Source organism: Salvelinus namaycush, chromosome 3 (genome assembly GCF_016432855.1).
Source record: "Salvelinus namaycush isolate Seneca chromosome 3, SaNama_1.0, whole genome shotgun sequence".
NCBI classification, from domain to species: Eukaryota; Metazoa; Chordata; class Actinopteri; order Salmoniformes; family Salmonidae; genus Salvelinus; species Salvelinus namaycush.
This window is the reverse complement of record NC_052309.1, coordinates 35,142,753-35,162,087: the sequence shown is the minus strand read 5'-3', so window position 1 is coordinate 35,162,087 and position 19,335 is coordinate 35,142,753. Positions and strand designations below refer to the sequence as shown.

Here is a 19,335-nt window from a genome sequence, read left to right as displayed (position 1 = left end):
TCTTACAATGTCAATACGCTTGCTTGTCCTCCCACTGTGACTGTGTGTAAATGTGTGTGTGTGTCATGTTTTTCACTCATATGCCCTGCTCTCTCCCCAGGTGTTGGCTGAGCTGAAGGAGTACGCCACCGAGGTGGATGTTGACTTTGTGCGTAAGGCAGTGAGAGCCATCGGACGCTGTGCCATCAAAGTAGAGGTAGGAATCTGAGACCCCATCATAGATGGACGCAGAGTGGGTCTCTGATCAGATTTTATAGCTGTTCCGTAAAAGTGCCATCTATGAAGTTGTTTGAAGGAGTTTAAACGAGGTACTTTGGCCACTGATTTAAACAAATAAATCTGTGTTTGGTCGGTGTTGACTTTGTTCCTGTTGTCTCTCTGTTAGCAATCTGCTGAGCGCTGTGTGAGCACCCTGCTGGACCTCATCCAGACCAAAGTCAACTATGTGGTGCAGGAGGCCATCGTGGTCATCAGGGACATCTTCCGCAAATACCCCAACAAGTAGGTGTCCTTTTCCCTCCATCCCCGATAATTATCAATGAAGATGGATAGATATATTATCAATGAAGATGGATAGATATAAGATATTTATTTTCCTCAATAGGACCTATACCGCCCCTGTCTGTGTATATACAATAGCTGTGTATATCCCAAGGCCCAGACAGACACTAGTATATACCCTGACCCTTTGTGTTCTCTCTCTATCTCTTCAGGTATGAGAGCATCATCGCCACGCTGTGTGAGAACCTGGACTCTCTGGACGAGCCGGATGCTCGCGCCGCCATGATCTGGATCGTGGGCGAGTACGCTGAGAGGATCGACAACGCCGACGAGTTGCTGGAGAGCTTCCTGGAGGGCTTCCACGACGAGAGCACCCAGGTCAGTTGTCCCAGAGTAGAGCACCCAGGTCAGTTGTCCCAGAGCAGAGCACCCAGGTCAGTTGTCCCAGAGCAGAGCACCCAGGTCAGTTGTCCCAGAGCAGAGCACCCATGTCAGTTGTCCCAGAGCAGAGCACCCAGGTCAGTTGTCCCAGAGCAGAGCACCCAGGTCAGTTGTCCCAGAGCAGAGCACCCAGGTCAGTTGTCCCAGAGCAGAGCACCCAGTCAGTTGACGTCTGCAATTTATAATCTAATTCTACCCCGCAAGACCATTAATATAAATCTGAAAAGATTGGATCAATGTTTTACCTTGTTAGTTTCATTTGACAATCTTAATGCCAGATGGCCTCTTTGTTGCCTTTGGGACTATTAGACCCTGCTTGGAAATTAATCTAGGGCAAAGACTGGATTGAATATGGTAAGATCTCCACCTTGCCCTTGTCTGTAATTTCTGCTATATTGCTTTCATTAAAGCCATCCTTTCAGATCTACACGTGCCTTGTGGCTAGGAGTTGATTTGGCCCCACCCTAACAATAATTACCTTTATTATCTGGGTTGTGGGGTCAGACCATTCACAGTCTTGGGGGTGTGTTGTGTTTCAGGTCCAGCTCACTCTTCTGACGGCCATTGTCAAACTATTCCTCAAGAAACCCTCTGAGACTCAGGAGCTGGTGCAGCAGGTCCTTAGTCTGGCCACACAGGTGACATATATATATATATACATACACATACACACATACACACACACACACACACACACAGAGAGACACACACACACACACACAGAGACACACACCAATATATCTCCCTCTTTTGCTTCAAACTGTCTCAAACTTCAACTCAACACTGTCTATTCACCACTGTGATTCCTTCCCCTTGTGTCCTCCTAGGATTCTGACAACCCTGACCTACGTGACAGGGGTTACATCTACTGGCGCCTGCTGTCCACCGACCCGGTGACTGCCAAGGAGGTGGTCTTGTCCGAGAAGCCCCTGATCTCGGAGGAGACGGACCTGATTGAGCCCACCCTGCTGGATGAACTCATCTGCCACATTGGCTCCCTGGCCTCCGTCTACCACAAGCCCCCCAACGCCTTCGTGGAGGGTAGCCACGGCATCCACCGCAAGCACCTGCCCATCCAGCACGGCAGGTGAGACACAGTTATGAGAAAGTTACTCAGTTACCTAAGTCCCAGGAAGACAGACACTCACCTAACCCCCAAATAAAGCTTCCCTCCCCCTCTAGCACAACACAAAGGCTATCATTGCTTACACACAAATACCAACATCTGTTCTCCCATAGTGGGCGTGGCAATAGCGCTGTCTCCGACCTAAATTTAGAGGCCCTCTTGGATGCAGATACATAATGTTGCTGTTTTAAAGCCAATTTCCTGCAATTCTACACGTTTTGCCATGGGGCAGAGAGAAGATTAGTTGTAAAACTAGTTTCCTGCAATTCTACACATTTCGACGTAGGGCTGAGAGAACATTTATGCCCTCTTATGCTATCTGAGTGACTCAAACATTATAACAAAATCAATGGGGGCCCCATGCCATGACATTTTTTACATTTTAGATTCTCCCTGAATGTCTAGTTTTATTTTGGTGATTGTTAGTTCTAAAAAAATCTTATTAATTAAAGCATGTATATCTCCAGTATATTTTCTCCTATACTTTATATCTGGTTTGAGTCCTTCCCCGGGGGGGTGGGGGGGTTTATCATATTTCTGGGAATGGCGGCAATTTAGAAGTGTTGCTAAATGAATATAGGGGAAACACTGACATACTAGCATCTCTGTGTCCTCCTCTTTTCCCATCTCTCAGCATTGATACAGGCGAGAGCCCGGTGAGCGCAGGGCCAGCGGCCCCCATTGAACAGACCCAGTCAGTCATCCCCTCCCAGGGTGACCTGCTGGGAGACCTGCTCAACCTGGACCTGGGTCCCCCTGTCAACGTGCCCCAGCAGTCCTCCATGCAGATGGGCGCCGTCGACCTGCTGGGCGGAGGCCTCGACAGCCTGGTGAGTGACGGACACTCACACACAATTGCAAACAACTGAGTTTATTTATTTGGGTTGGAATGGTGGGGATTGTCAATGAAGTCCATGAGGGATCAATAGGACCGCACTCTCCAGATTGTTTCATTGTGCCATGAACAATAAAACCTAGTATGGTGTCGTGTGGAGATTGTGGTCTCATTGATGGTTTCCTAAGCAGGGTAGGCTTTTCACCTGAGATGTTGTAGGGAGGCAGAGGAATTCTAGAGGGCATTTTAATTGCATCTGCGTATTACTAGGATAACTGCAGGTTTTGGAATGCATCAGTGACAATGGTACATGGTGTTCCTGTCAAATATTATGAAGTTGTAGGCCTAAGCTTTACTGTGGAGTGAAAAGGCATAGTTTGTTTGCTGTGGCGGGGCAATGTTGTCAGATGTAAATGCTCATTTTAGGCTGTTGGAAGTCTCCTTGGCGACATCAAACTCATCGATGTACAGTGCCGTGAAAAAGTGTTTCTCCCCTTTTTGATTTTCTCTATTTTGCATATTTTATAAACTGAATGTTATCAGATCTTCAACCAAAACCTAATATTAGATTAAGGGAACCTGAGTTTACAAATAACAACATTTATACTTATTTTATTTAATTGACAATGTTATGCAACACCTAATTCCCCTGTGTGAAAAAGTAATTGCCCCCTTACGCTCAATAACTGGTTGTGCCACCTTTTGCTGCAATGACTGCAACCAAACGCTTCCTGTAGTTGTTGATCAGTCTCTCACATCACTGTGGAGTAATTTTGGCCCACTCTTGCATGCAGAACTGCTTCAACTCAGCGACATTTGTGGGTTTTCAAGCATGAACTGCTCGTTTCACATCCTGCCACAACATCTCAATTGGGATTAGGTCTGGACTTTGACTAGGCCATTCCAAAACTTCAAATGTATATGTAAACTTGATTTTGTGTTTTGGATCATTGTCTTGCTGCATGACCCAGCTGCGCTTCAGCTCACAGACGGATGGCCTGACATTGTCCTGTAGAATTCTACAGAAGTGTAAGGGGGTGGACCTTTTCACACAGGGGCATTGGGTGTTGCATAACTTTGTTTATAAAATATGTATGTAATTGTTGTGTTACAGTTGAAGTCGGAAGTTTACATACACCTTAGCCAAATACATTTAAACTCCGTTTTTCACAAATTCCCTGTCAGTTAGGATCACCACTTTATTTTAAGAATGTGAAATGTCAGAATAATAGTGGGGAGAATTATTTATTTCAGCTTTTATTTATTTCATCACATTCCCAGTGGGTCAGAAGTTTACGTACACTCAATTAGTATTTGGTAGTATAGCCTTTAAATTGTTTAACTTGGGTCAAATGTTTCGGGTAGCCTTCCACAACCTTCCCACAATTAGTTGGGTGAATTTTGGCCCATTCCTCCTGACAGAGCTGGTGTAACTGAGTCAGTTTTGTAGGCCTCCTTTCTCGCACAAGCTTTTTCAGTTCTGCCCTCAAATGTTCTATAGGGTTGAGGTCAGAGCTTTGTGATGGCCACACCAATACCTTGACTTTGTTGTCCTTAAGCCATTTAGCTTGGGGTCATTGTCCATTTGGAAGACCCATTTGCGACCAAGCTTTAACTTCCTGACTGATGTCTTGATGTTGCTTCAATATATCCACATAATTTTCCTGCTTCATGATGCCATCTCTTTTGTGAAGTGCACCAGTCCCTCCTGCAGCAAAGCACCCCCACAACATGATGCTGCCACCCCCGTGCTTCACGGATGGGATGGGGTTCTTCGGTTTGCAAGCCTCCCCCTTTTTTCTCCAAACATAACGATGGTCATTATGGCCAAACAATTCTATTTTTGTTTCATCAGACCAGAGGACATTTCTCCAAAAAGTACGATCTTTGTCCCCATGTGCAGTTGCAAACCGTAGTCTGGCTTTTTTTGGTGGTTTTGGAGCAGTGGCTTCTTCCTTGCTGAGCGGCCTTTCAGGTTATGTCGATATAGGACTAGTTTTACTGTGGATATAGATACTTTTGTACCTGTTTCCTCCAGCATCTTCACAACGTCCTTTGCTGTTGTTCTGGGATTGATTTGCACTTTTCGCACCAAAGTACGTTCATCTCTAGGAGACAGGACGCGTCTCATTCCTGAGCGGTATGACGGCTCCGTGGTCCCATGGTATTTATACTTGCGTACTATTGTTTGTACAGATGAATGTGGTACCTTCAGGCGTTTGGAAATTGCTCCCAAGGATGAACCAGACTTGTGGAGGTCTACAAAAATGTTTCTGAGGTCTTGGCTGACTTCTTTTGATTTTCCCATGATGTCAAGCAAAGAGGCACTGAGTTTGAAGGTAGGCCTTGAAATACATCCACAGGTACACCTCCAATTGACTCAAATTATGTCAATTAGCCTATCAGAAGCTTTAAAGCATTTTCTGGAATTTTCCAAGCTGTTTAAAGGCACAGTCAACTTAGTGTATGTAAACTTCTGACCCACTGGAATTGTGATAGTGAATTATAAGTGAAATAATCTGTCTGTAAACAATTGTTGGAAAAATGACTTGTCATGCATAAAGTAGATGTCCTAACCGACTTGCCAAAACTATAGTTTGTTCACAAGGAATTTGTGGAGTGGTTGAAAAATTTGTTTAATGACTCCAACCTAAGTGTATGTAAACTTCCGACTTCAACTGTATGTTCACTCAGGTTCCCTTTATCTAATATTAGGTTTTAGTGGAAGATCTGATAACATTCAGTATAAAAAAATATGCAAAAGTAGAAGAAATTAGAACGAGGGTAAATATTTTTTCACAGCACTGTATGACTGATTTAGTATCTTCATGTATGGTGCAAGGTAACTCTGATTAGCTTTTTGATTAAGTATCTGCTAAATTTGGAAGTTAAGTTTATTACATTATCAGGATAGCTATGTTATCATCATATCCACATTAAACATATTGGCTTATCGATTCAGCTCTTATACTACTGTATGCATCAACAGTTCAAATAGTGTACGCACATTCTGGCTGACACATCAAGGGTGATGTATGCTGGGCTGCGGCAACAGAGAGACACTCTGTCTGTGAGAAGCCTGCCTCCCTGTCCCTGATTGATCTGCCAGACACTAGTACAGAGAGGCATGCAGGCCAGGGATGTCACGATGTGGCTTCACTCTAACATCTCAATACAGAAGAGACACGAGGCGGAGGCTTGGCACGCCATGGTGGCTCTGGCACACACACAGGACCCCAAAGTTTGGTCCTAATGGTGGACGGTGGATAGTGATAGCGTCTTATCAGGTTGTATGCTGCTAATATTATTGCACTGTCAAGATTGTTTTGGTCTTCATGCAGATGAGTTGTTTTGTTTGACAAGATGGTGCATACTAATGAACATTTCAGTGTTGCATCTAAAACGTCCTAGTTAGCTAGCTATACACAGCACATTTGAATCTCTAGTGTAACAATGTGATAATGAAGTCTCATTTGCTCATAGGTCTTGTTGTTTTGTGGCTGCTCATCTGGATAACCATTATAGTCTGTGCTTAGCACGTGAAATGAGCAGCAGCTTTTTGGGAAGCTCTTATTTATCTTATGTTTTAGGGAGGCTTTCTCGACAGACAGTAATAATAACTTTTTAATGATACAGTGCATTTGGAAAGTATTCAAACCCCTTGACTTTTTCCACATTTTGTTACATTACAGCCCTATTCTAAAATGGATTAAATCATTTCCCCCCCCCCCCCCTCCTTAATCTGCACACAATACCCAGTAATGGCAAAGCAAAAACAGGTTTTTAGACATTTTTGCTAATTTCTTAAAATGAAAAATGGAAACATCACATTTCCATAAGTATGCAGACCCTTTACTTAGTACTTTGTTGAAGTAACTTTGGCAGCGATTACAGCCTCGAGTCTTCTTGGGTATGACGCTACAAGCTTGGCACACCTGTATTTGGGAAGTTTCTCCCATTCTTCTCTGCAGATAATTTTAAGCTCTGTCAGGTTGGATGGGGAGAGTGTCTGCACAGCTATTTTCAGGTCTTTCCAGAGATTTTCTATCAGGTCCGGGCCCTGGCTGGGCCACTCAAGGACATTCAGATACTTGTCCCGAAGCCGCTCCTGAGTTGTCTTGGCTGTGTGCATAGGGTTGTTGTCCTGTTGGAAGGTGAACCTTCGCCCCAGTCTGAGGTCCTGAGCGCTCTGGAGCAAGTTTTCATCAAGGATCTCTCTGTACTTTGCACCGTTTGTCATTCTCTCAATCCTGACTAGTCTCCCAGTCCCTGCTGTTGAAAAACATCCCCACAGCATGATGCTGCCACCACCGTGCTTCACCGTAGGGATGGTGCCATGTTTCCTCCAGACGTGACGCTTGGCATTCAGGCCAAAGAGTTCAATCTTGGTTTCATCACACCAGAGAATCTTGTTTCTCATGGTCTGAAATTCCTTTAAGTGTCTTTTGGCAAACTCCAAGCGGGCTGTCATGTGCCTTTTACTGAGGAGTGGCTTCCGTCTGGCCACTCTACCATAAAGGCCTGATTAGTTGTGTGTTGTAGAGATGGTTGTCTTGGAACGTTCTCACATCTTCACAGAGGAACTCTAGAGCTCTGTCAGTGACCATCGGGTTCTTGGTCACCTCCCTGACCAAGGCCCTTCTCCCCCTATTGCTCAGTTTGGCCGGGCGGCCAGCTCTAGGAAGAGTCTCGGTAGTTCCAAACTTCTTCCATTTAAGAATGATGGAGGCCACTGTGTTCTTGGGGACTTTCAATGATGCAGACATTTTTTGGTACCCTTCCCCAGATCTGTGCCTCGACACAATCCTGTCTCGGAGCTCTACGGACAATTCCTTAAACCTCATGGCTTGGTTTTTGCAGGGACTAATTGGGCGGTCATTAATACTACAGTGACTCCAATCCAAGTCAGAGAGTCCAATCGAGGACATCTTACCGTTGTGCTGCTACACAGAATGTTTAAACAGATCTGCTGAGTAATTACAGTGGGGAGTGAAAGCTACTTTCTTACCAATTATGACCAGGCATTCTGCAGGCCTACTTACTCTAAGCACATTCGACCAATTAATGGAATCTATATGGGTTTTAATGGAAGGCAAAGAGCTGTGAACTGAAACAGCCCTCAGTCGGTAGTTAGAGTTTAGCACTGATAAATTCTAAGGGTACCCTGACCTTCTCGCAGTCTGGGTTCAAATACTACTGATATTGTGGATCCTCCAGATTGAACACAGAGAGCAATGCTAGTTTTATTTGCTATATATTAGTAAAATAAAAATAAAAAGCAGGCCTAAGCTTAATGTTGGGCGATCAAGATTTAACGTTGTTATAGACTTTGATGATAATTGAATATGACATTTGAGTGCAGTCTGTTTACAGTCTGCACTGAATTCTCCTCTGGGCCTGTTCCTCAAAATATACCATTTTTAAATCACCAGCAAGAGATTATGTGGAAATACTCCTCCAGAAATTGTATTGCAATGTAAAATTAGTAGTCTTTCATTTTGACTCGGTTTCATCACACCAATCTTGTTTCTCATGGTCTGAAATTCCTTTAAGTGTCTTTTGGCAAACTCCAAGCGGGCTGTCATGTGCCTTTTACTGAGGAGTGGCTTCCGTCTGGCCACTCTACCATAAAGGCCTGATTAGTTGTGTGTTGTAGAGATGGTTGTCTTGGAACGTTCTCACATCTTCACAGAGGAACTCTAGAGCTCTGTCAGTGACCATCGGGTTCTTGGTCACCTCCCTGACCAAGGCCCTTCTCCCCCTATTGCTCAGTTTGGCCGGGCGGCCAGCTCTAGGAAGAGTCTCGGTAGTTCCAAACTTCTTCCATTTAAGAATGATGGAGGCCACTGTGTTCTTGGGGACTTTCAATGATGCAGACATTTTTTGGTACCCTTCCCCAGATCTGTGCCTCGACACAATCCTGTCTCGGAGCTCTACGGACAATTCCTTAAACCTCATGGCTTGGTTTTTGCAGGGACTAATTGGGCGGTCATTAATACTACAGTGACTCCAATCCAAGTCAGAGAGTCCAATCGAGGACATCTTACCGTTGTGCTGCTACACAGAATGTTTAAACAGATCTGCTGAGTAATTACAGTGGGGAGTGAAAGCTACTTTCTTACCAATTATGACCAGGCATTCTGCAGGCCTACTTACTCTAAGCACATTCGACCAATTAATGGAATCGATATGGGTTTTAATGGAAGGCAAAGAGCTGTGAACTGAAACAGCCCTCAGTCGGTAGTTAGAGTTTAGCACTGATAAATTCTAAGGGTACCCTGACCTTCTCGCAGTCTGGGTTCAAATACTACTGATATTGTGGATCCTCCAGATTGAACACAGAGAGCAATGCTAGTTTTATTTGCTATATATTAGTAAAATAAAAATAAAAAGCAGGCCTAAGCTTAATGTTGGGCGATCAAGATTTAACGTTGTTATAGACGTTGATGATAATTGAATATGACATTTGAGTGCAGTCTGTTTACAGTCTGCACTGAATTCTCCTCTGGGCCTGTTCCTCAAAATATACCATTTTTAAATCACCAGCAAGAGATTATGTGGAAATACTCCTCCAGAAATTGTATTGCAATGTAAAATTAGTAGTCTTTCATTTTGACTCGGTTTCATCACACCAATCTTGTTTCTCATGGTCTGAAATTCCTTTAAGTGTCTTTTGGCAAACTCCAAGCGGGCTGTCATGTGCCTTTTACTGAGGAGTGGCTTCCGTTTGGCCACTCTACCATAAAGGCCTGATTAGTGGTGTGTTGTAGAGATGGTTGTCTTGGAACGTTCTCACATCTTCACAGAGGAACTCTAGAGCTCTATCAGTGACCATCGGGTTCTTGATCACCTCCCTGACCAAGGCCCTTCTCCCCCGATTTGTTCAGTTTGGCCGGGCGGCCAGCTCTAGGAAGAGTCTTGGTAGTTCCAAACTTCTTCCATTTAAGAATGATGGAGGCCACTGTGTTCTTGGGGACCTTCAATGCTGCAGACATTTTTTGGTATCCTTCCCCAGATCTGTGCCTCGACACAATCCTGTCTCGGAGCTCTACTGACAATTCCTTAGACCTCATGCCTTGGTTTTTGCTCTGACATGCACTGTCAGCAGTAGGACCTTATATAGACAGGTGAGTGCCTTTCCAAATCATGTCCATTCAATTCAATTTACCACAGGTGGACTCCAATCAAGTTGTAGAAACATCTCAACGATGATCAATGGAAACAGGATGCACCTGAGCTCAATTGAGTCTCATAGCAAAGGGTCTGAATACTTGTGTAAATAAGGTATTTCTGTTTTTTTTATTTTTAAAGCATTTGCAAACATAAAAAAAAACTATTTCCGCTTTGTCATTATGGGGTATTGTGTGTAGATTGATGAGGAAGCTACTTTTTAGTCTTTCATTTCGACTCTAATCGTTTCCTCTGTGTATTTACTACCCGGTTGTCATCCATCTTCAGAAACTGGGAGAGTGAGTAAGATTCCGATATTCTGAAGTAATTGGATTTAGGATCCCACTTTTGGGCACTTCTGGGGAATGGCAGGCTGCCCTCGTTGGGGAAGTAGAATGGTATCAGGGAACTGCCTAGGCTCCTGTTCACACCTGAACCCAGGAGGACTTCGTTAGTGAGAGACTCGAGAGTCATCATGGCTTTAGATATTTCTACTTGGACCCTTGAGAAGGGCTCTAAAGTGCGACCAGGAGTTTTATTTTGGGAGAAGATAATTGTTCTAATGAAAAGGCTTCTGATTGCCCTAGAGAAAAAGGTGAGTCAATAGCGTCATGGTTGCACCATTACTACAGCGAAAACGGCTTGCTTCTAGCGCAACCAAGTCAAAAGATCTGACCCATATTACCGGCGCAACATTTGTATCTTCCTATAGGGGATCACCGGACCGCATTTTACATTCATAAATCATGTCGTGGGCAGTTTTAAAACTGCTCAGTGGTGTAAAGTACTTAAGTAAAAGTACTTGAAAGTACTACTTAAGTCGTTTTTTGGGGTATCTGTTCTTTATATTTTTTACAACTTTTACTTATACTCCACTACATTCCTAAACAAAATAATGTACTTTTTACTCCTTACATTTTCCCTGACACCCAAAAGTACTACTTACATTTTGAATGCTTAGCTGTCTAATTCACACACTTATCAAGAGAACATCCCCGGTCTTCCCTACTGCCTCTGATCTGGCAGACTCACTAAACACAAATGCTTCGTTTGTAATTGACGTCTGAGTGTTGAAGTGTGCCCCTGGCTATCCGTTAATTTAAAAGTCTAGATAATTGTGCCATCTGGTTTGCTTAATATAAGGAATTTGAAATTATTTATACTTTTACTTTTGATATTTAAGTATATTTTAGTGATTACATTTACTTTTGATACTTAAGTACATTTAAAACCAAATACTTTGGACTTTTACTCAAGTAGTATTTTACTGAGTGACTTTTACTTGAGTCATTTTCTTTTAAGGTATCTTTACTTTACTCAAGTAGGACAATTGGGTACTCTTTCCACCACAGAAACTGCTTGCGCGTCATTAACCATTTGTTTACATTTGTTCGGTCATGTTACCTCATTGGCTAGCTAGCTAACTTTACCAGTATATCCAAACCTTTGAGGGCAAATAAAGAAAGTAAAAGCTTATTCGGGAGATCAATGATCATAGCATAGCAATGAATTAATGACAGCTCGCTTGCACGTCATCATCATAAACTTCACATTTTTAAAGAGATGGTGTACAATTTTCAGTGTAATGCACCAGATAACTAGCCTGTTCATCCTCATGTCATTCCGTGTTACAGCTTTCTGGGCCACTGTAAAAAGAGCTCAGCCAGTTGATTTAACATATAAGCCACTTCACAGGACATTGCCTTTGTCCACTGTCTTAACAGTGTAAACTTCTCAATTCACACCATCCAAGCAAGGGTTGGGATTATGCCAGGTAAAGCACCCTGCCTTTTAAGTCTACTTGCCCAATGCCCATAGAAATAGAATCGCATAGAACTAGAATCAATGTCCCATACCTTGGAACATGCTCCCAGACACCCTGCAGAGAGACAGTGTTGCTAGAGGTTTGAGGCTGCATCGCCAGACCAGATAGACAATGACCTGCTGTCATCAGAAGGGCAAAATCTGGGAATGATTAATGCAATAGAAAGGGCTGAGTCAGCGCCCCAAAACTGAATATTAAAGCTGACCTTCTAGATGAGGAGGCCGAGCCAAGTTAACCTGACAAGCTGTCAGGCTAGCTCCGTGTGCTAGCCATTTTTCAATGCAAATAGACTGGGTTCTTCTCTTAAACCTGCCAATAGCAGACCCCTCTAAAACTGAATGACTTATTGGGTCAGGCTTTTCATGGAAGACTCTCATTCACTCATCTATATGGATGGAATTTTGAACACCCGCTGAAATTGCGAAGGACTCTACGTCTGTCTCCCAATAGAAATATAATGTGACCGTTAACTGCCCCATTAAGGTTTTATTATTGAAGAGCCTGAAACTTCCCTCTCCAGCAGTATGTAAATGAGCTGTCCTGTTTATATTCTGTATGCATTCCTAAATGGCCCTTGTATCGTCAATATAAAACAGACACTTCCCTCACACTTTAAGACTTCTCCAACTTTGTGACTTGCATCTCTTGCCGCTGGTCAAAAGCTGGTACTTCAACCCTGTGTAAATATCAAGAATATTCATATGCTAGAAGAAGAAATAATTCAGTGTGAGGGTGAAGTGAGAAAATATTGACTAGTCTGCCAGTTCCCCTTCGCATGTGATGAAGTAAGGGTTAATTCGGCATAGTTGACAGACTCCCAGCAGTCTCTTAACAAAACACTGTGAAAAGGCCACAGCATTCAGCCATTTTGTTCTGAGTGATTCACCTTCAAAATACACCACTTCGTCAAGGGAGGGCTGAATACAATGCACTTTTGTGCAAGCTCGCAAAACTAGGTATATCTTGTGGTAAACACTATCAACAAGTTCTATCAAAGTTTGTCAAACCTAAGCATTATCGACCTGTGGTACACGAGTGGCACAGCGGTCTAAGGCACTGCTTCTGCAAGAGGCGTCACTACAGTCCCTTGTTCGAATCCAGGCTGAATCGCATCCGGCCGTGATTGGGAGTCCCAAAGGGCGGCGCACAATTGGCCCAGGGTTGTCCGGGTTTGGCCGGGGGAGGCCGTCATTGTAAATAAGAATTTCTTCTTAAATGACTTGCCTAGTTTTAAATAAAGGTAAAATAAAAAAAGAAATGTTGGGTTCTAACATTAAAAGACAGCTAATTGATTACATTTCATTACAATGGTGGATATACAGTGCCTTCAGAAAGTATTCAAACATCTTGACTCTTTCCACATTTTGTTGTTTTAGATTGTGAATAAAAAATGTATTAAATTTATATATATTTTTTGTCACCGTCCTACACACAATAGCCCATAATGTCAGTTGTATTATGTTTTCAATTTTTTATTACAAATTAATTTCAAATGAAAGGCTGAAATGTCTTGAGTCAGTAAGTATTCAACCCCTTTGTTATGACAAGCCTAAATAAGTTCAGGAGTAAAAATGTGTTTAACAAGTCACATAATAAGTTGCATGGACTCTGTGTACAATAATAGCGTATAATAATGTAACATTATTTTTGAATGAGTACCTTTTCTCTCTACCCTGTGCGATACATTCACCTTTCAGCAGGACAATAACCTAAAACACAAGGCCAAATATACACTGGAGTTGCATACCAAGACGACATTGACAGTTTCTGAGGGGCCTAGTTACAGTTTTGACTTAAATCGGCTTGAAAATCTATGGCAAGATTTGAAAATGACTCTCTCGTAATGATCAACCACCAACTTGACAGAACTTGAAGAATTTAAAAAAGAATAATTGGCAAATATTGTACAATCCAAGTGTGCAGAGCTCTTATAGACTTACCCAGAAAGGCTCACAGCTGTAATCGCTGCCAAAGATGTATTTACTCAGGGGTGTGAATACTTACGTAAATTAGATATGTTTTAAATTTTCAATAGATTAGCAAAAAATTTAAAAAAACATGTTTTCACTTTGTTATTGTGGGGTATTGTGTGTAGATGGTTGAGAGAATTTTTTTTTAATTCATTTTGAATTCAGGCAGTAACACAATGTGGAATAAGGGTATGAATACTTTCTGAAGGCACTGTATGTTTGAAAGTAAAATAATTTCATACATTTATATTCCCCAAGGTCAAATATCCCCAAGATGTCTTGAACATTGCTTCTAACGTTGCTTGCGCCAATGCTTTTCTATCTGCCTTTTAACAGCCAAATACGAGCATGTGATTTGTGCCTTGCTGGGTCTTAGGCTATAAAATAGTTTTATGTTATTCCAGTCTCATTAAGTGGCTGTCAAGGTGACTTTGCACTTCTCACAGTCACAATGCATTTAACTAAGAGTGCCAGGTCTCAAAGGAAGTTTTGTCCTGAATATCACAATGGTTATTGTTACATACATAATGACATTTTGTCATCCAGCCTCTGAGATGGATATTTTGCATCTCAAATACAAAATGCTTTTAGAGATTCTAATGAGGATGCGTCTTTGAATCTTTTGTGTAGACCTAGACTTGATTTCTGTAATTACTTTATCCCCTTCCCCTTACACCCCTGTAAAAATTCAACTGGAGAGATGAAAGGAGCCCAATACATTTAAAGCTATTATACTATAATTTTTTGTGAATTCTCAAATACGTGTATCGAATGAATTTCGCAATGAGCTATTCTTCCATCTCAATGTTCATGTTTTGGCAAGGTTTTCTGGTCTCCTGACTGACTGACGCTTCTTCCTGGTAACCATTTCACTGTGTCAAATTGACTATCTTCATAATAACCTTTGCCATTTTCTAGGCGGTATATGGGTTATTTTGCTTTTGGGGGGGTTGGGGATGGGTTGCTATTGCTAAGTACCTCTATCTCTCTAACTCTCTCTCTCTGTCTATCTGTTGTTTGGATGCGGGTGCTGGATATGGGTCCTCTCTTCTCTCACCTGTAGTTGGGGGGAGACCTGGGAGGAGGTGTTGGGGGAAGTCCAGCAGTAAGTGAGCCCTTCCGTTTCTCCATCTGCATGCTGCATGCTCTTAGAGGTTCTAGCTGGGGTCAAAACTTCACTGCCACACAGTTCAAAGCTGGACAAACATTTTTTTCCCTGCACACTCACGCCTCACCTTTTGACCTTGCTTGCCACTGATGGGGTGGGGGAAATCATGTATTCCAGTGGAGGATTGCTCAAATTGCGAAATCATAGGCCGAAATTCTGACTGAAGATATACAAATTAGTTTCGACCTCTGCAAATCAGAGCATTGGAGAATGTATTTCTCGTGTCAGGATTTCAGCTTTAGTGAATGTACGAAATCACATTTGTCGATCATGACATTGTCTTTAAAAATAAATAATTAGAAGGTGCCACCATTTTGTTATTTGAAACCCACTCTGAGCACTTGACAAAAAAAATGAGTTTGGAACCTGTCTCTTCATCGAAGGTTGCTAGAGAACCGTCGATGAGGTACATTCTGTATTCATAGTTGTGCTGATGTCCTGTATGTTTTTTTTGTGTATGCATGTGTGTGTGACTCAGGTGGGACAGAACTTTATCCCCTCCTCAGTTCCCAACACATTCGCCCCATCGCCCACTCCTGCAGTGCTCAGCAGTGGCCTCAACGACCTGTTTGAGCTCTCCACAGGCATGGCCATCACCACAGGAGGCTATGTCACCCCAAAGTCTGTGAGTACCCACAGCTCGATGCTTATGTTGATGTTCAATGCTAATGCTATCCAGAGCTTAATGTTAGCACTATGTTGGGATAAAGTAGATTTTCATTGCTGAGCTAGCACACCAGCAAGGGCAGAGAATAAAGCTCAGATAAAGCTGATCAGAATGTTAACTCATTAGGACCTAGCAAGCAGAGAAATGCATGCAGAAAGGGGAAAGGGGGATACCTAGTCAGTTGTACGACTGAATGCCTTCAACTGAAATGTGTCTTCCACATTTAACCCAACCCCTCTGAATCAGAACCTTGAGCCCTGCCTCAAAGTCACTCTTCATGGACAGTGGACAGTGCATAAATATAGTTATGACGTTGTTTGGCAGGGGCGGAAGGAGGGGTGTGTTAAGTTCATGTTGGCATCAACAGGCTCCACCCTAGATTCCTGTTCAAAATGGTTAATTTAGATATATCATACAGTTGAGTCATGCAGAAGAGGCTCACAAAGTCCTCGCTGTGTTATGTGTGCTGTTGATTGGTACGTGGTGCTATGTAGCAGCAGGACATAGCATCCTGTCCAAGGTATCCACTTAATTTACAGGTTCCATTCTCCATCTCCCTTTGTGTCTGACTCAATACAATGAGTGGGCTACACAGCACAGACACGTAGTTCAGCACTTGTTGTGCAAATCCTGTATGACTCGGGTTGCCATTTTTTAATTACCTGTGTGCTCTCTCTGCTCCCAGGTATTGGTGAAGCAGTTTGCATGTTCATATTTCTTTATTTCCTGTCTATCTCTTCCCCCAGATATGGCTGCCTGCAGTGAAAGCTAAAGGGCTAGAGATCTCAGGCACATTCTCCCGCCGACAGGGCCAAATGTATATGGACATGACCTTCACCAACAAGGCCCTGCAGCACATGACCGACTTTGCTATCCAGTTCAACAAGAACAGGTGAGAGAGGGTGCGACTGGTATCAAATCCTATATGCCATCTCTTGCTATTGTGCCCTTAGTCACAGTGCGGTCTGGAGTCATTCAAACTCGTTTTTCAACCACTCCACAAATGTCTTGTTAACAAACTACAGTTTTGGCAAGTCGGTTAGGACATCTACTTTGTGCATGACACAAGTCATTTTTCCAACAATTGTTTACAGACAGATTATTTCACTTATAATTCACTGTATCACAATTCCAGTGGGTCAGAAGTTTACATACACTAAATTGACTGTGCCTTTAAACAGCTTGGAAAATTCCAGAAATGATGTCATAGATGTAGAAGCTTCTGATAGGCTAATTGACATAATTGGAGTCAATTGGAGGTGTACCTGTGCCTACCTTCAAACTTTGCTTGACATCATGGGAAAATCAAAAGAAATCAGCCAAGACCTCAAAAAAAAAATTGTAGACCTCCACAAGTCTAGTTCATCCTTGGGAGCAATTTCCAAATGCCTGAAGGTACCACGTTCATCTGTACAAACAATACTACGCAAGTACAAACACCATGGGACCATGCAGCCGCCATACCGCTCAGGAATGAGACGCGTTCTGTCTCCTAGAGATGAGCATACTTTGGTGCGTGAAGTGCAAATCAATCCCAGAACAACAGCAAAGGACATTGTGAAGATGCTGGAGGAAACAGGTACAAAAGTATCTATATCCACAGTAAAACGAGTCCTATATCGACATAACCTGAAAGGCCGCTCTGCAAGGAAGAAGCCACTGCTCCAAAACCGCCATAAAAAAGCCAGACTACAGTTTGCAACTGCACATGAGGACAAAGATTGCACTTTTTGGAGAAATGTCCTCTGGTCTGATGAAACAAAAATAGAACTGTTTGGCCATAATGACGATCGTTATGTTTGGAGGATAAAGGGGGAGGCTTGTAAGCCGAAGAACACCATCCCAACCGTGAAGCACGGGAGTGGCAGCATCATGTTGTGGGGGTGCTTTGCTGCAGAAGGGACTCGTGCACTTCACAAAATAGATTGCTCTTTGAGGAAGGAAAATTATGTGGATATATTGAAGCAACATCTCAAGACATCAGTCAGGAAGTTAAAGCTTGGTCGCAAATGGGTCTTCCAAATGGACAATGACCCCAAGCATACTTCCAAAGTTGTGGCAAAATGGCTTAAGGACTACAAAGTCAAGGTATTGGAGTGGCCATTACAAAGCCCTGACATCAATCCCATAGAAAATGTGTGGGCAGAACTGAAAAAGCGTGTGCGAGCAAGGAGGCCTACAATCCTGACTCAGTTACACCAGCTCTGTCAGGAGAAATGAACCAAAATTCACCCAACTTATTGTGGGAAGCTTGTGGAAGGCTACCCGAACCGTTTGACCGACGTTAAACAATTTAAAGGCAATGCTACCAAATACTAATTGAGTGTATGTAAACTTCTGACCCACTGGGAATGTGATGAAAGAAATGAAAGCTCAAATAAATCAATTCTCTCTACTATTATTCTGACATTTCACATTCTTAAAATAAAGTGGTGACCCTAACTGACCTAAAACAGGGAATTCTTACTAGGATTAAATGTCAGGAATTGTGAAAACCTGAGTTTAAATGTATTTGGCTAAGGTGTATGTAAACTTCCCACTTCAACTGAACTTCCCACTTCAGCTATTTCAGCCACACCCATTGTTGACAAGGCCATGCAATCTCCATAGACAAACGTTGGCAGTAGAATGGCCTTTCTGAAGAGCTCAAACTTTCAATGTGGCACCGTCATAGAATGCTACCATTCCAACAAGTCAGTTCGTCAAATTTCTGCCCTGCTAGCGCTGCTCCGGTCAACTGTAAGTGCTGTTATTGTGAAATCGAAAACTGAAAGTGGTAGGCCACACAAGCTCACAGAATGGGACCGCTGAAGCACTTAGCACATTGTAAATCGTCTGTCCTCTGTTGCAACACTCACTACCGAGTTCCAAACTTCCTCTGGAAGCAACATCAGCACAAGGAACTGTTCGTCGGGAGCAAGATGAAATGGGTTTCCATGGCCGAGCAGCCATGGATCACAATGCAAAGCGTCGGCTGGAGTTGTGTAAAGCTTGCCGCCTTTGGACTCTAGAGCAGTGGAAACGCGTTCTCTGGAGTGATGAATCACGCTTCACCATCTGGCAGTCCCACGGATGAATCTGGGTTTGGCTGATGCAAGGAGAACGCTACCTGCCCCAATGCATAGTGCCAACTGTAAAGTTTGGTGGAGGAGGAATAATGGTCTGGGGCTGTTTTTCATGGTTCGTGCTAGGCCCCTTAGTTCCAGTGAAGGGAAATCTTAATTCTACAGCATACAATGACATTCTAGACCATTCTGTGCTTCCAACTTTGTGGCAACCATTTGGGGAAGGCCCTTTCCTGTTTCAACATGACAATACTCCTGTTCACAAAGTGAGGTCCATACAGAAATGGTTTGTTAAGATCGGTATGGAGGAACTTGACTGGCCTGCACAGTGCCCTGACCTCAACCCCATCGAACACCTTTGGGAAGAATCTTAACGCCGACTGCAGGCCTAATCGCCCAACATCAGTGCCGACCTCACTAATGCTTTTGTGGCTGAATGGAAGCAAGACCTTGCAGCAATATTCTAGCATCTAGTGGAAAGCAATCCCAGAAGAATGGAGGCTGTTATAGCAGCAAACTCCATATACCAACTCCATATTAATGCCCATGATTTTTTAATGAGATGTT

General features: G+C 43.0%; 1 protein-coding gene across 2 annotated transcripts in view; it reads left to right on the top strand.

The window, feature by feature from the left end:
* The window catches only part of LOC120030785 (AP-2 complex subunit beta), a 69,371-nt gene that overhangs the window by 19,097 nt on the left and 30,939 nt on the right, over positions 1-19,335 (top strand). The window contains exons 9-17 of one of the 2 annotated variants that reach the window (XM_038976222.1): positions 101-196; positions 386-501; positions 714-879; positions 1,482-1,580; positions 1,770-2,029; positions 2,703-2,898; positions 14,932-14,973; positions 15,515-15,661; positions 16,450-16,595. In XM_038976222.1, coding sequence (XP_038832150.1) covers positions 101-196; positions 386-501; positions 714-879; positions 1,482-1,580; positions 1,770-2,029; positions 2,703-2,898; positions 14,932-14,973; positions 15,515-15,661; positions 16,450-16,595 — 1,268 coding nt within the window. The remainder of the gene's footprint in view (positions 1-100; positions 197-385; positions 502-713; positions 880-1,481; positions 1,581-1,769; positions 2,030-2,702; positions 2,899-14,931; positions 14,974-15,514; positions 15,662-16,449; positions 16,596-19,335) is intronic. The other variant, XM_038976230.1, reaches the window with a different exon arrangement.